Source organism: Prionailurus viverrinus, chromosome C1, assembly GCF_022837055.1.
Source record: "Prionailurus viverrinus isolate Anna chromosome C1, UM_Priviv_1.0, whole genome shotgun sequence".
Taxonomy (NCBI): domain Eukaryota; kingdom Metazoa; phylum Chordata; class Mammalia; order Carnivora; family Felidae; genus Prionailurus; species Prionailurus viverrinus.
In genome coordinates, this window is record NC_062568.1 from 207,525,837 (window position 1) to 207,539,260 (window position 13,424).

A 13,424-nucleotide genomic window follows, 5' to 3' on the forward strand; every position below is an offset into this window, starting at 1 on the left:
AACGACGCGGTGGCGGAGGCGCCGAGGGGGCGCCGAGGGGACCCCGAGGGCCCCGGGAGGTTGTTCGGTTTCTGGTCTGGGGGGAGCCGGAAGAGTTTCGGGGGCGGGGGTTCCCGGCGACCCCTGCTGGCAGGTGGGGCCTAGTCGAGCCTGGCCGCCGCAGGACCCAAGTGCGGGAGCTTCAAGCTCCCTCGTGGGGACGGGATTTGGGACTGTGGCCGGAGCTGCTCCCCGACGCGTCCGGATGGTTGAGGTCCCGACGCTGCTCACGTCCAGCGGGGAAAACGTGTGCCCTCCGCCCTTATCTTTTCCCTGCTTCTGGGTTTGACGGCTTCCCCCCAGGCGTGCGGGGGTGCCGGGCTTTCCTCAGTGACGCCCGCGACCTCTTCTAGGGAACGTCTCAGAAAGGCCGCCCGAGGCGCAGTGGAGGGAGAAAACGGGTTCCCTCCCTCCCTTGCCCCGCTCTCCTCCTCCCCATGGTGTCTTCCTGAAACGGGAAGGGTGTGTTTCGAGCGCAGGCTGCTCAAGTGGAAGTTACCTGGACTGCTTTAGGCCAAGTTTATGTCAAGTAAATGAAACTACTTGATGATGCTTTCCTATTCCTCAGCCGACTCCACCTCCAAGTGGTTTGAACTTTGAGCTTCTTGTAGCCCTGATGAACAGTTTGGCTTTCGTCAAGTTTGTGACACTCGGAACTTCAACAGTTGGAGGTTTATGCACTTTGGGACCGGGCCACACTGTGCGGAGTTCAAAGTGCTAGGAGGCCAGGTGAGCGTGAAACCAGCACCTTCCGCTCCAGATGGCGGTTTTTGAGCGCCCTTTTCGGCAGTTTTGTGAAAGGTGCACCGCCTTTATTGACTACTAGGTGGTGCCAGCGAGTTAATCTTGCTGGATAAATTTCAAATAATGAGCAGTGCCAGGATGCGGCTTTTGAAGTGCCTCATCTTCCCTGAAATTTACTTAAAATAGTTTTACCTCTTTAAAATAGCTGGTGCCCTTATACACTTTATCCAGTTATTGAATATCTATTCTCTACTAAGTGCTGAGGATGCTAAAAGAGGAATCACATTCATTTTCTCCTGAGAGTTCATAGTCTGAAGAGAAAGGCCAATAATCAATGTGCTATAATGAAAGCACATATAACTTAAGGCAGAAATAAGTGCTAAGAAGAGAATAAGATGTGAGATGCAATGGAAGAAGCAATCATTATTCATTTACCAGTTATGTATCCAGACCTTCTGTCTGCCCAACGTTATTGTAGCTGCTGATGTATAAAGAAGTAAAGGGGCGCCTGGGTGGTTCAGTTCGTTGACCTTCCGCTCAGGTCATGATCTCACGTTTGGTGAGTTTAAGCCCCTGGTGAGAATTTGAGCTGGCAGTGCAGAGCCTGCTTTGAATTCTCTGTCTCTCTCTGTCCCTCCCCTGCTCATTCTTTTTTTTTTTTTTTTTTAATTTTTTTTTAATTTTTTTTTTAACGTTTATTTATTTTTCAGACAGAGAGACAGAGCATGAACGGGGGAGGGTCAGAGAGAGGGAGACCCAGAATCTGAAACAGGCTCCAGGCTCTTGAGCACAGAGCCCGACGCGGGGCTTGAACTCACGGACCTCGAGATCATGACCTGAGCCGAAGTCAGCCGCTTAACCGACTGAGCCACCCAGGCGCCCCCCCCCCCCCCCCCCCCCCGCTCATTCTTTATCTCTCTCTCCAAGATAAATATTTAAAAAAAAAAAATCCTAAGTTACAAATAATTCACAATTTAGTGATTGGGAAGGAACCAAGAAAGACATTATGGAGAAGCTGAAACTTTAGCTAGACCCTGAAGAATGGATTACCTGGGCTTGATAGGTCCAAAAAAAAAAAACATGCTCAAAGAAAAGAATGAAAGTGCATGGCATGTTTTGAAATAGCAAGTAGTGCCCGCTTTGGCTGCACATATCCTAAAATTGAAACAGCAAGTAGTTCAGCATGGTTAGACTGTAGGAAACTGACCCTGAAAAGACACTGTCAGTTTTAGGTTTGGCTTTACTTTCACTGGCAAATTCAACAGGTATAAAATGTAAAATTTTTTTAACTTTTTTTTTTTTTTTTTTTTTGAGAGAGAGAAAGCTTGCAAGCAGGGGAGAGGGGCAGAGGGAGAGACAGAGAGAATGTCAAGCAGGCTCCAGGCTCAGTGTGGAGCCTAACTCAGGGCTCCAATCCCACAACCCTGAGATTGTGACCTGAGCCACAATCACAGAGTCAGATGCTCAACCACCTGAGCCATCCAGGTGCCCCTGAAAGAAAATTTATTTATTTATTATTTGTTTATTTACTTATTTTAATGTTTATTTTTGAGAGAGAGACAGGGCACAAGCAGAGGAGGGGCAGAGAGAGAGGGAGACACAGAATCTGAAGCAGGCTTCAGGCTCCAAGCTGTCAGCACAGAGCCCGACGCGAGACTCGAACCCGTGAGCTGTGAGATCATGACCTGAGGCGAAGACCAACACTCAACTGACTGAGCTACCCAGATGCCCCTATTTACTTACTTACTTATTTATTTATTTATTTATTTATTTACTTAAATGTTTATTTTTGAGAGCCAGAGAGAGAGCGCTAGTGCACACATGCAAACAGGGGAGAGGCCAAGAGAAAAGGAAAGAGAGAATCAATCCCAAGCAGACTACACTGTCAGCACAGATTCCAATGTGAGGCTCAATCCCATAAACCATGAGATCATGATGTGACCAGAAACCCAAGTCAAACGCTTAGCCAACTGAGCCTAAAATAAAATTTAAATGTGTATTTTCCAGGGGAAATTATACGTGAAGCATAGCTGTAATAAATTAGACTTTTGGCTAACCTATTATACATGACATACAGCTATAATAAGTTACACTTCTGGCTATAATGTAGCTCGTTTATATTTCTGTATCATTAATCACTGTAGATGACTTAAGCCAATTTTAACAGCTATGGCAGTAAGAATAGATTTTCACTGATTACGTTCTATTTTGAAATATAACATAAGGAATTCTCTTCATTGAGGTTCACATACCAGATCATCTGGTAGTGATTATGTGTAGGAAAATTTTAAATGCTCTAATAAATTACCCTAGGATTTAGGTTTTGATGAATCATTATACCTGATATTAAGCAAAACATGTTTCCTGAAAGAAATGTGAGTTTAATTTTTATAAATGGAAAAACTTAAACACTATGTTGTTGTTGTTTTTAAGTTTACTTATTTATGTTGAATGAGAGAGTTCTGGGGAGAGACAGAGAAGGAGAAAGAATCCCAAACAGGCCAGTGCAGAGCCCATCTCAGGGCTCAAACCCATGAACTGTGAGATCATGACCTAAGCCAAAACCAAGAGTCAGACTCTTCACCAACTGAGCCACCCAGGCCCCCCTTAAAGACTATAAATGTTGAGATAAACGCATACAGTATCAACACACCAAAAGCAGCAGCTTTTCTCTACACTAGCAATAATCAGAAAAGAACATTTTTAAGTAATCTCTGTGCCCAACACCAGGCATGAACTCATAACCCGAAGATCAAAAGTTGCATGGTCTACCAACTGAGCCAACCAGGTGCCCCGCAATAATTAGAAATTGTAATAATGGGTGCCTAGGTGGCTCATTTGTTGAGTGTCTGACTTCGGCTCAGGTCATGATTTCACGATTCATGAGTTCGAGCCCCAATTGGGCTCACTGCTGTCAGTGCAGAGCCAGCTTCAGATCCTCTGTCTCCCTCTCTCTTTGCCCCTCCCCCACTCACACTCTCTCAAAAATAAAGTATTAAAAAAAAAAGAAATTGTAATAACAAGAAGTCTATTCCCAGTATTAACAAAAAACATATAAAATGTCGAAGAATAGCCAGTGTTCAAGGCCTTTGTTAACAAAACAATACTTTTAAACTTAAAGATTGTGAAAGAAAGCCAAGATAAATGGAGTGATATATTGTTTGACAGGAAGATTCAAATTTCAGGGATACAGATCTGCATATTAGGCTCTAATTTTAATGTAATCCCTCTCAAAATTTCAGTTGCATTTTTTTTAAATGTTTATTTATTTTTGAGACAGAGCATGAGCAGGGGAGGGGCAGAGAGAGAGGGAGACACAGAATCTGAAGCAGGCTCCAGGCTCTGAGCTCTCCCTACAGAGCCCGATGCCAGGCTCGAACTCGTCAAATGCAAGATCATGACCTGAGCCGAAGTCAGACACTCAACTGACTGAGCCACCCAGGCACCCCAATCAATTGCATTTTTTTTAATTTCTATTTTTTTTTTTTTTTTTTTTGAGAGACCGAGCACAAATGGGGAGGGGCAGAGAGAGAGGGAGACACAGAATCGGAAGCAGGCTGCAGGCTCTAAGCTGTCAGGACAGAGCCCGATGCAGGGCTCAACCTGCTGAGCCGTGAGGTCATGATCTGAGCCGAAGTCAGATGCTCGACCAACTGAGACACCCAGGCACCCCTTCATTGCATTTTTAAGGGAACTTGACACTCTGATTCCTAAATTCATCCAGAAGAGAAAATGCATAGGAATAGCCAAGAATTACTGGGGAAAGAAAATTCCACAATAATAAAGGCAACTCCCTATCAGTTATCACTGTACCAGCTTTATAGCTGACAAAATAACCAGGTAGTCTTACGACCAGAATGTTCTCAGTGAAACACACGTGAGTCTTTCTACTGAGTCTACATTAAAAGTGGCATAAATACTGACTAATAAACAGTGTTGGGGCAACTCGCTCCTCCTTTGAAAGAAAATAGAAGTTAGACTCGTATTTCATAGCATTAACAAAAAGAGTTGAAGTGGCTTAAAGAGCTGAATGTAGGGGTGCCTGGGTGGCCCAGTCGTTAAGCAACTGACTTTGGCTCAGGTCATGATCTCCGGTTTGTGAGTTCGAGTCCCACTTCGGGTGAGCATGAGGCCCACTTCTCACTCTCTTCCTCTCTCTCTCTTTCCCTCTCTCCCTCCCTCCCTCCCTCCCTCTGCCCCTCACTAACTTGCTCTCTCTCTGTCTCAAAAAAAAAAACAAACACTGAATGTAAAAAGAAAAATTTATATAAGTCTTAGAATACAAAATAGGGTGTTTTTTAAAATCTTGAGATGGTTAGGGCCTGCCTTCATAGGACATAAAACTAATAAGACTTCAAGAAGAAGACAGATTTGGCCATTAAAAATAATAATTTATCATTGGGGCACCTGGGTGGCTCAACTTAAGCGTCCGACTTCGGCTCAGGTCATGATCTCACAGTTCATGAGTTCAAGCCCCCCATCAGGCTCTCTGCTGTCGGCGCAGAGCCTGCTTCGAATCCTCTGTCTCCCTCTCTCTCTGCCCCTCCCCTGCTCGCACAAGTGTGCACGTACACACCCTCTCTCTCAAAAATAAACACTTAAAATAATAATAATAATAATAATTTATTATGACAAAAAAAAAACCAATAAGTAAAATTTAAAGTCAAGAGATGAGATAATATTTGCAACATAACTGCAAAGGCTTCATACTGCTGTAAATCAGTAAGAGAAAAATAATCCAGGGGCATATTTCCAAAGGAGAAATTCACAGCAAAAATTGTCAGTGCCCGCAACTTATTAGGTAAATGCACATAAAACCAACAAGACAATGCTAGGAGTGTTCTTTTTTTTTTTTTTTTTTTTTTAATTTTTTAATGTTTATTTATTTTGGAGACAGAGCATGAACGGGGGAGGGGCAGAGATAGAGGGAGACAGAATCTGAAGCAGGCTCCAGGCTCTGAGCTGTCAGCACAGAACCCGATGCCGGGCTCGAACCCACAAACTGCGAGATCATGACCTGAGCCGAAGTCAGACACTCAACTGACTAAGCCACCCAGGCGCCCCAGGAATGTTCTGAGTCCTAGAGAATACTTATTAAGAATGAAAAAGAATGTTACAATGAATCTTTTTGTAAAGCAAAAAGATCTTTTTTTTTTTTTTTATGTTTTTATTTATTTATTTTGAGAGAGAGAGGGAATATGCAAGCAGGAGAGGGGCAGAGAAAGATAGAATCCCAACCGGGCTCCGCAGTGCAGAGCCCCATGCAGAGCTCAACCCCACCGACCGTGAGATCATGACCTGAGCAAGGGTTGGATGCCCAACCAACTGAGCCACCCAGGTGTCCCAGCCCTAATCTATTTCTTTATAAAATTGTGTTTTCAGGGGTGCCTGGGTGGCCCAGTTGGTTGAACATCCAACTTCGGCTCAGGTCATGATCTCATGGTTCATGAGTTTGAGCCGTATACCCGGCTCACTGCTGTCATCCGCTTTGGATCCTCTGTCCCCCTCTCTCTGCCCCTCCCTGCTCACGCGTCTGCTCTCTCCCTCAAAAATAAATAAACGTTTTTAAAAGATTGTGTTTTTAACTATCAAATCTGTTTAAAGTAAGATGGACCAATAGTGAAGACTTTTAATTAATTTGTCAAGTCAGGTAAGAAGACTGCCAGGCATTCTTGTGGGGTGTTACTAGTATAGGAGTTTAAACTTCTATACCTAAAATGCAATTCTCTTTGCACAACTCTCTTTCCCACACCTGTAGCTCAGAATGAACATAGCTCATTGTGAATTGCACTGGAACGTGGAATCATTTCAAATAACCAAATATATAGTGTATGTGGGCTTATTGTTCTTTCTAGAAATCAAAATGGCTTCCAGAGGAAAGACAGAGACAAGCAAATTAAAGCAGAATTTAGAAGAACAGTTGGATAGACTAATGCAGCAATTACAAGATCTGGAGGAATGCAGGTGAGAGTAACTGAATGCTGCTATGCAGTCCAGTGGCTTTTTTCTGCAGCTAGATTACAAGCTCTGGGTGCAGGCCCCTGTGTGATTTTGGTTTCCCCTGTAGTGTTCTTCACAGTGCTTTGTCTGTTGGAGAAATAAACTCAGGGCGAGCCTTGGAGTCATAAAGGTAACCCCCTTAAGTTTCCATTTCCCTGAGTGTGAAGTGAAAATAATAACTAACACCTACCTTCTCTTCGGTGTTTAAAATAGGCCTGCTTGGTATCAAGCTGAGAAGATACGACTTGAACTTCTAGTGTCTTTTCAACTTCAACTGTTCCAAGGACCAAAAGCGTTCATTGCCTTTTTTAACTACTTTGAAAGGTGGTTGTAAATATTTCAAGTCAAGGGGCCAAAACAATACTTGGCCCAGAGCTGATGCTCAATAAGTGGTAGCTGTCGTTGAATTTGTAGTGAATGTTTAATAAATGGCTTGTTCGAGTAGTGAGTAAAAATAGCCTCGTTCGCAGACGATAGGTGGTGCATTGCTATTGTATTTCAAGGTGCACAGAATTTTATCTACCATCAATGATGGTCATAAATGAAATGGCTGCTTTGTCAAGCCCTGTTGTTTGTCAAGCACTTTCTATATTTCGTTTAATGCTCGTAGCAGCCCTGTAAGGTAGTACTATCATTATCTGTGGCTTATAGATCAAGAAAATGCGACTCAGCTGTGTTAAGTGTCTTGCCCAAGGTTACGCATTGATTCGTAGAGTGCTTAAAAGGAAGTTATTATGTGGTTTGTTAAGTGTGCCTCATTTTGGTAAAAGAAAAATGGTTAATTATCAAGGTAACCACATTGCAGGAAAGCGCCCGTATTACTAACATCTGAACACATCCGTTATTAGCATTTTGTTGTTTCCTTTCAGCCTTGTCCCTCAGTATATTTTTTGTAAATATATGTATCTGAAGTCTTAGAGTCCAAATATAAGATTGCTTTTTTTTCACTTAGAACTCTGTTTTTCTATGTTTGCTGTACTTCAGAGAGGAACTTGATACAGATGAATATGAAGAAACCAAAAAGGAAACTCTGGAGCAACTAAGTGAATTTAATGATTCACTGAAGAAAATCATGTCTGGAAATATGACTTTGGTAGATGAGCTCAGTGGAATGCAACTGGTGAGCATAATTTACTTACACTAGTGACACAGTTTGTCTTTTTCCCCTTTTTTTATAAGTATATTTAAGATAGAAACCCTTTTTTGGGGTTTAACTTCCAGATGAGTGTCCGCTTATCAATACAACAGCATAGCAAACGGAAACTAAAATTATAACGGTGTTTGATGAACAAAGACGACCTGTTAGTAATTGAAAACTCATCAGTCAATTACTGTAATGTCTGATTCATTGGAATATTTGGCTTAGTTTTTACCTTCTTATATCCTAGGCTATCCAGGCAGCTATCAGCCAGGCCTTTAAAACCCCAGAGGTCATCAGATTATTTGCAAAGAAACAACCAGGTCAACTTCGGACAAGGTTAGCGGAGGTAAAATTTCTTTACATTGATTTAATTGCTGTGCGTATTTTTTTCTCAGCTCCAGAATTTGCTCATTATGTTCGTCTGAAGTTTAAAAATTGGTCAGTTGAGAATGTACACCACCACCAAGAGTGAATCCTAATGTATAGACTGTGGACTTGGGGGGATTGTGTGGTGTCAGTGAGCCACTCTGGTGGATGATGAAAAATCATGGGGAGGCTGTGCATGAGTGGGGGGCAGGGAGGATACGGGAAATTTTTGTATGTTTACACAATTTGCTGTGAACCTGAAACTGCTCTAGAAAATAGTCAGCTACCAAAAAAAAAAAAAAATTGATCAGTTGATTTGAGAGCCACAACCCACAGTTTTCTGACAAAATTAGTCTTTTGAGCAATTATTGAATATAGAGGTATAAACAGCATATGGCAGTTTAAATTGCTACTAAGTGCTTCTACTCGAACCCCAACTTTAAGGTTTTGCCATTTATTTCTGAAGCCGAGTTGAAATCCCATCTAGAATTCATTAGCAGCATTGCTTTTTGTGCATGTAGCCTTTCTCATCTAGGAATTTCAAACATCTCTATAAACCTGGATTTGAGAAAGTCTGTTTATAGATTTGAATATAATTAAGGCATTAACAAGTGATTTACAACCACTGATAATTCAGTAGCATAGCATGGACTTGGGTCAGACTGGCAGGATTTGTATCCCTGCTCTATGGTGGAGGTATGTGACCTTAGGGAAGTTACTTTTAATAGTTTTTAACACAATTAATAATGTTTTGCTTGTTTGTTTATTTTTGAGAGAGAGACAAAGCGCGAATGGGGGGGGGGGGGGCAGAGAGAGAGAGAGGGAGATACAGAATCAAAGCAGGCTCCAGGCTCAGCTATCAGCACAGAGCCCGACACGGGGCTCGAACTCACGAACTGTGAGGTCATGACCTGTGCCGAAGTTGGAAGTTTAACCAACTGAGCCACCCAGGTGCCCCAATAAACTTTTTAGTAAATATTATTACTATTATTATTGAAGTTGCATAAGTTATGTTATTCAACCTATTTGTGCCTCAGTTTCCCCGTCTATAAAAAGGTGATAATAGTAGTTCCTACCCCTTAAGGTTGTTATGAGGAGTAAATGAAATAATATGCGTAAAGCACATACTATGTGTAACATGTAATGTGTGTAAAGCACAGGGAATAGTACCCAGGCATACTACAGGCTATCAGTGTTTCTGGTGATAGAGGTGATATTTAACCAACATTCCTGGAGACCTGATACCAGTTATCTCATTCAAGCCTACAGACCACACTTCACTTTAAGGGAATGAGTGCTTGGAGGATAGCTTCTCTCTAAAGGAAGGTGTTGACCTACCAGTTCCTCAGTAAAGTTTATAATCAAGGCAGTGGTTATGATTAGCATTAAGATTTATTAGAACTGAGGGGCGCCTGAGTGGCTCAGTCGGTGGAGCATGTGACTCTTGATCTTGGGGTTGTGAGTTCGAGCCCCATGTTGGATATAGAGATTACTTAAAAAATAAAATCTTAAAAGATTTATTAGAACCGTGTAACTGTATTTCTGACATGTTTGCCTTGAATTGATTCTATAGTTCTTTATAATAATCAGCTAGAGGATCTTTTTTCTTTAAGAAGAAGTAGATCTGGGGGCGCCTGCTTAAGCAGCCTACTCTTGATTTTGGCTTGGGCCGTGATCTCGCAGTTAGTGGGTTCGAGCCCTGCATTGGGCTCTGCGCTCACAATGCAGAGTCTGCTTGGGATTCTCTCTCCTCCTCTCTCTCCTCCCCTCCCCTGCTCACTGGCTCTCAAAAAAAGTAGATCTGAAAATCTGGATTTTATGGATAAAATGTTTTGTTTTGTTTTTTAATGTTTATTTATTTATTTTTGAGAGAGCGAGAACGAGCACGAGCAGGGGTAGAGGATCTGAAGTGGGCCCTGCACTGACAGTAAAGAGCCCCACATGGGGCTCAAACTCATGAACTGTGAGATCATGACCTGAGCCAGAGTCAGATGCTTAACAGACTGAGCCGCCCAGGCGCCCCGGACACAATGTTTTTTAACTTAAGTACCATATTCTTTGCATTCATCCATTTCAGATGGATAGAGATCTCATGGTAGGAAAGCTGGAAAGAAGCCTGTACACTCAACAGAAAGTGGAGATACTAACAGCTCTCAGGAAACTTGGAGAGAAGGTACCTATATTTAATTTAATATATTAGGTATAAAGAAAAGGTACAAAGTATTTGGTACCGAACTTTGTGAGCTGTGATCTAGTTTGTGGTCCTGAGACATTCTTAAAGGTGGTTCCTAGAACCTCTTGTTAACATTCAAATCCGCTCTCTTGGGCTTTGTTTTGTTTTGTTTTGTTTAGCTGACCGCAGATGATGAGGCCTTCTTGTCAGCAAATGCAGGTGCTATACTCAGCCAGTTTGAGAAAGTGTCTACAGACCTCGGTGAGTCTCCTCGTATTTCTGAAAGCTGTCCAGGCATTACTGCTCACATTGATGGATACCATGAGTGAGATAACAGGATGGCCTTATCTTGAGTTTAGAGGTAAAACCAGGGGCGCCTGGGTGGCTCACTCTGACTCTTAATCTCAGCTCAGGTTGTGGTCTCAGGTCCTGATTTCAAGCCCTGCATCGGGCTTCGTGCTGGGCATGAAGCCTACTTAAGAAAAAAAAAAAAAAAAAAAAGTGAGGTAAAACCAGAAGTGTTTTCTTTATAAATCCCTCGTATTAGGTTTAGTTCCTAATATTTTTAAATTGGGGCGCCTGGGTGGCTCAGTCGGTTGAGTATCCGACTTTGGCTCATGATCTCACAGTCTGTGAGTTCGAGCCCCGTGTCGGGCTCTGTGCTGATGGCTCAGAGCCTGGAGCCTGCTTCCGATTCTGTGTCTCCCTCTCTCTCTGCCCCTTCCCTGCTCATGCTCTGTCTCTCTGTGTCTCAAAAATAAATAAAAACATTAAGAAAAAAAAATTTTTTTAATTAAAAATAAATTAATATAGTCTAATATTTTAAAAATATTTGTCAGCTAAATATAAATATAAAGTAAACTAAAATTTTATATATTCTATCTCACATTTTTTTTTTAATTTTTTTTTTTTAATGTTTATTTTTGAGAGAGGCAGAGACAATGCGAGTGGGTTAGGGGCAGAGAGAGAGGGAGACACAGAATCCGAAGCAGGCTCCAGGCTCCCAGCTGTCGGCACAGAGCCTGACACGGGGGTCGAACTCATGAGCTATGAGATCATGACCTGAGCCAAAATCGGATGCTCAACTGACTGAGCCAGCCAGGTGCCCCTCTATTTCACATTTAAAGTTAGAGTAAGGGGGCACCTGGCTGGCTCAGTTAGTAAAGCATGTAACTCTTTTCTTCTTCTTTTTTTTTTATTTAAAGTTTATTTATTTATTAATTTTGAGAGAAACAGAGGCAGAGTGAATAGGGGAGGGGCAGAGAGAGAGAGGAAGAGAGAGAATCCCAAGCAGGCTTTGTGCTGTCAGTGTAGAGCATACAACTTTTGATTTTGGGATCGTGAGTTTGAGCCCCACATTGCAGGTAGAGATTACTTAAAAATAAAGTAAGTGAAGTAAGTAAGTTGAAGTAAGGATTTGTAACCAATAAATCATCCTCTGTGTGTGAGATATTTGTGCAGGGGAAAGGAAGTTGGGAATTGGTACTGGGAAAGTTTAGGGGTAATGCTCTGATTATAGAAGCGAGTTTTATTTTCTGTTTCAATAGCTATGGAACTTTAAATGCATTTGAAATAACCTTTGTTTGTTATGTTTATTTCTCCTTAGGCTCTGGAGACAAAGTTCTTGCATTGGCAAGTTTTGAGGTCGAAAAAACAAAAAAATGACATGGTGTGGAAGCTTGGGACATTGATCACATTCTTGCTGTAAATGGCATTTGTCTCATAGGGATTTCGAATCATTGCAAAGAAATCAAGAGATTCTTGAAATACATTGATAACCTGAGAAACAGTGACGGAAAACATACTTGTGGCTTCTGGTTATACCCTTCCTCGTTGTGCTTCAGGGCTACTTGCCTGAGTGATCCTAGATGGGTGGGATGAGGAACCCACTGGGCCTTATTCATCACGTCTTGTGTGTTTGAGAGAAGGAACAGAAAACAGTCTCTCTGCCAGTTTTTATTAAGCCTCCTTGTTTTAAGTGCTGATAGTAAATGAAAAGATGTGAACTAATGATTCTTTTCTGCTCATAATTTATCCCCACTTGTTGGAGTGAATAGTGTACCAACATCAATAGACGTCCTGTGTGTTTATAGAATTCTAGAGTTCTAAGTGATCTTGGAAATCATTTTCATTTTATAATCAAGGAAACTGAGGCTCAGAAAGAACAAGTTGACTTGCTGAAAGTCACATCCGAGACAGAGCTGGTTTATAAGACTTGGGCATCCTGACTCTCAGTTTAGTGTCCATTGAGTTTTATTTCTTTATTTTCTGCTGTTTTTAAAAACTAATTAACACATATTTGGGCAAGTCCGTGTTTATGAAAATTCCATGTCCCAACAAAAAGTTGTCACTAAGGGACCATTCCTCCAGCCTGTAGGGCCTCCATATGAAAGGGGCCCATTGTATCCCTCAGTTGTGAGCTTGGAACAATGGGAGCCCTGTTGAGAGTCTCCTGGAGTAACTTAACCTCCTGCTTTGTTTCACCAGGGAAGTAATTGAAAGTGGCAGCAAGAGCCCCCCCCCCCCAGCCCTCCCCACCATGTGTGACCTCTTTGCTGAAACCCAGTAGGTGACTGTAACTATTATTTACTCTTCTGTTTTTGGAGAAACACAAAATAAGTTACAAGGAAAAACATACTCTCAAGTGTTTATATTTCTCTGCATGCTCAAATATATAGATTTCCCATGCGTGTGTATATGCTAGCTTATTTTCTAGGCTCGGGCCACTTTATATTTTTTTCATGTATGTCTCAGTTTTCTTTTCCTTTGCACTTTATACAAATTAAAACACTTCTGAAGCTTCTCATATACTGTAAACTCTACTAGGTGCTCTGCCAACTGGACAAATTAGGGACCTCAGCTTCATTAATGCCTTATTTGGAACTCTTAATGGGTAACTTTTTATATATTGGTTTATAGCGGTCAAAAACTCATTGAAATTGTAACAAACCAAGAAAAAGC

General features: G+C 41.8%; 1 protein-coding gene across 3 annotated transcripts; it reads left to right on the forward strand.

Annotated features, from left to right (window-relative positions):
- The first annotated feature begins 71 nt into the window (after positions 1 to 71).
- LZIC (leucine zipper and CTNNBIP1 domain containing) lies at positions 72 to 12,473 on the forward strand. 3 transcript variants are annotated; one of them, XM_047870472.1, is made up of 7 exons: positions 93 to 768; positions 6,639 to 6,747; positions 7,768 to 7,903; positions 8,172 to 8,270; positions 10,368 to 10,463; positions 10,643 to 10,724; positions 12,070 to 12,473. In XM_047870472.1, the coding sequence occupies exons 2-7, from the start codon at positions 6,647 to 6,649 to the stop codon at positions 12,126 to 12,128; spliced, it is 573 nt and encodes a 190-aa protein (XP_047726428.1). In that variant the 5' UTR covers positions 93 to 768; positions 6,639 to 6,646; the 3' UTR covers positions 12,129 to 12,473. The 3 variants fall into 3 exon arrangements, with proteins under 3 accessions (XP_047726430.1, XP_047726428.1, XP_047726431.1); XM_047870475.1 differs by having other exon boundaries at positions 93 to 710; XM_047870474.1 differs by lacking the exons at positions 10,368 to 10,463; positions 10,643 to 10,724 and having other exon boundaries at positions 72 to 768.
- The last annotated feature ends 951 nt before the right edge of the window (positions 12,474 to 13,424 follow it).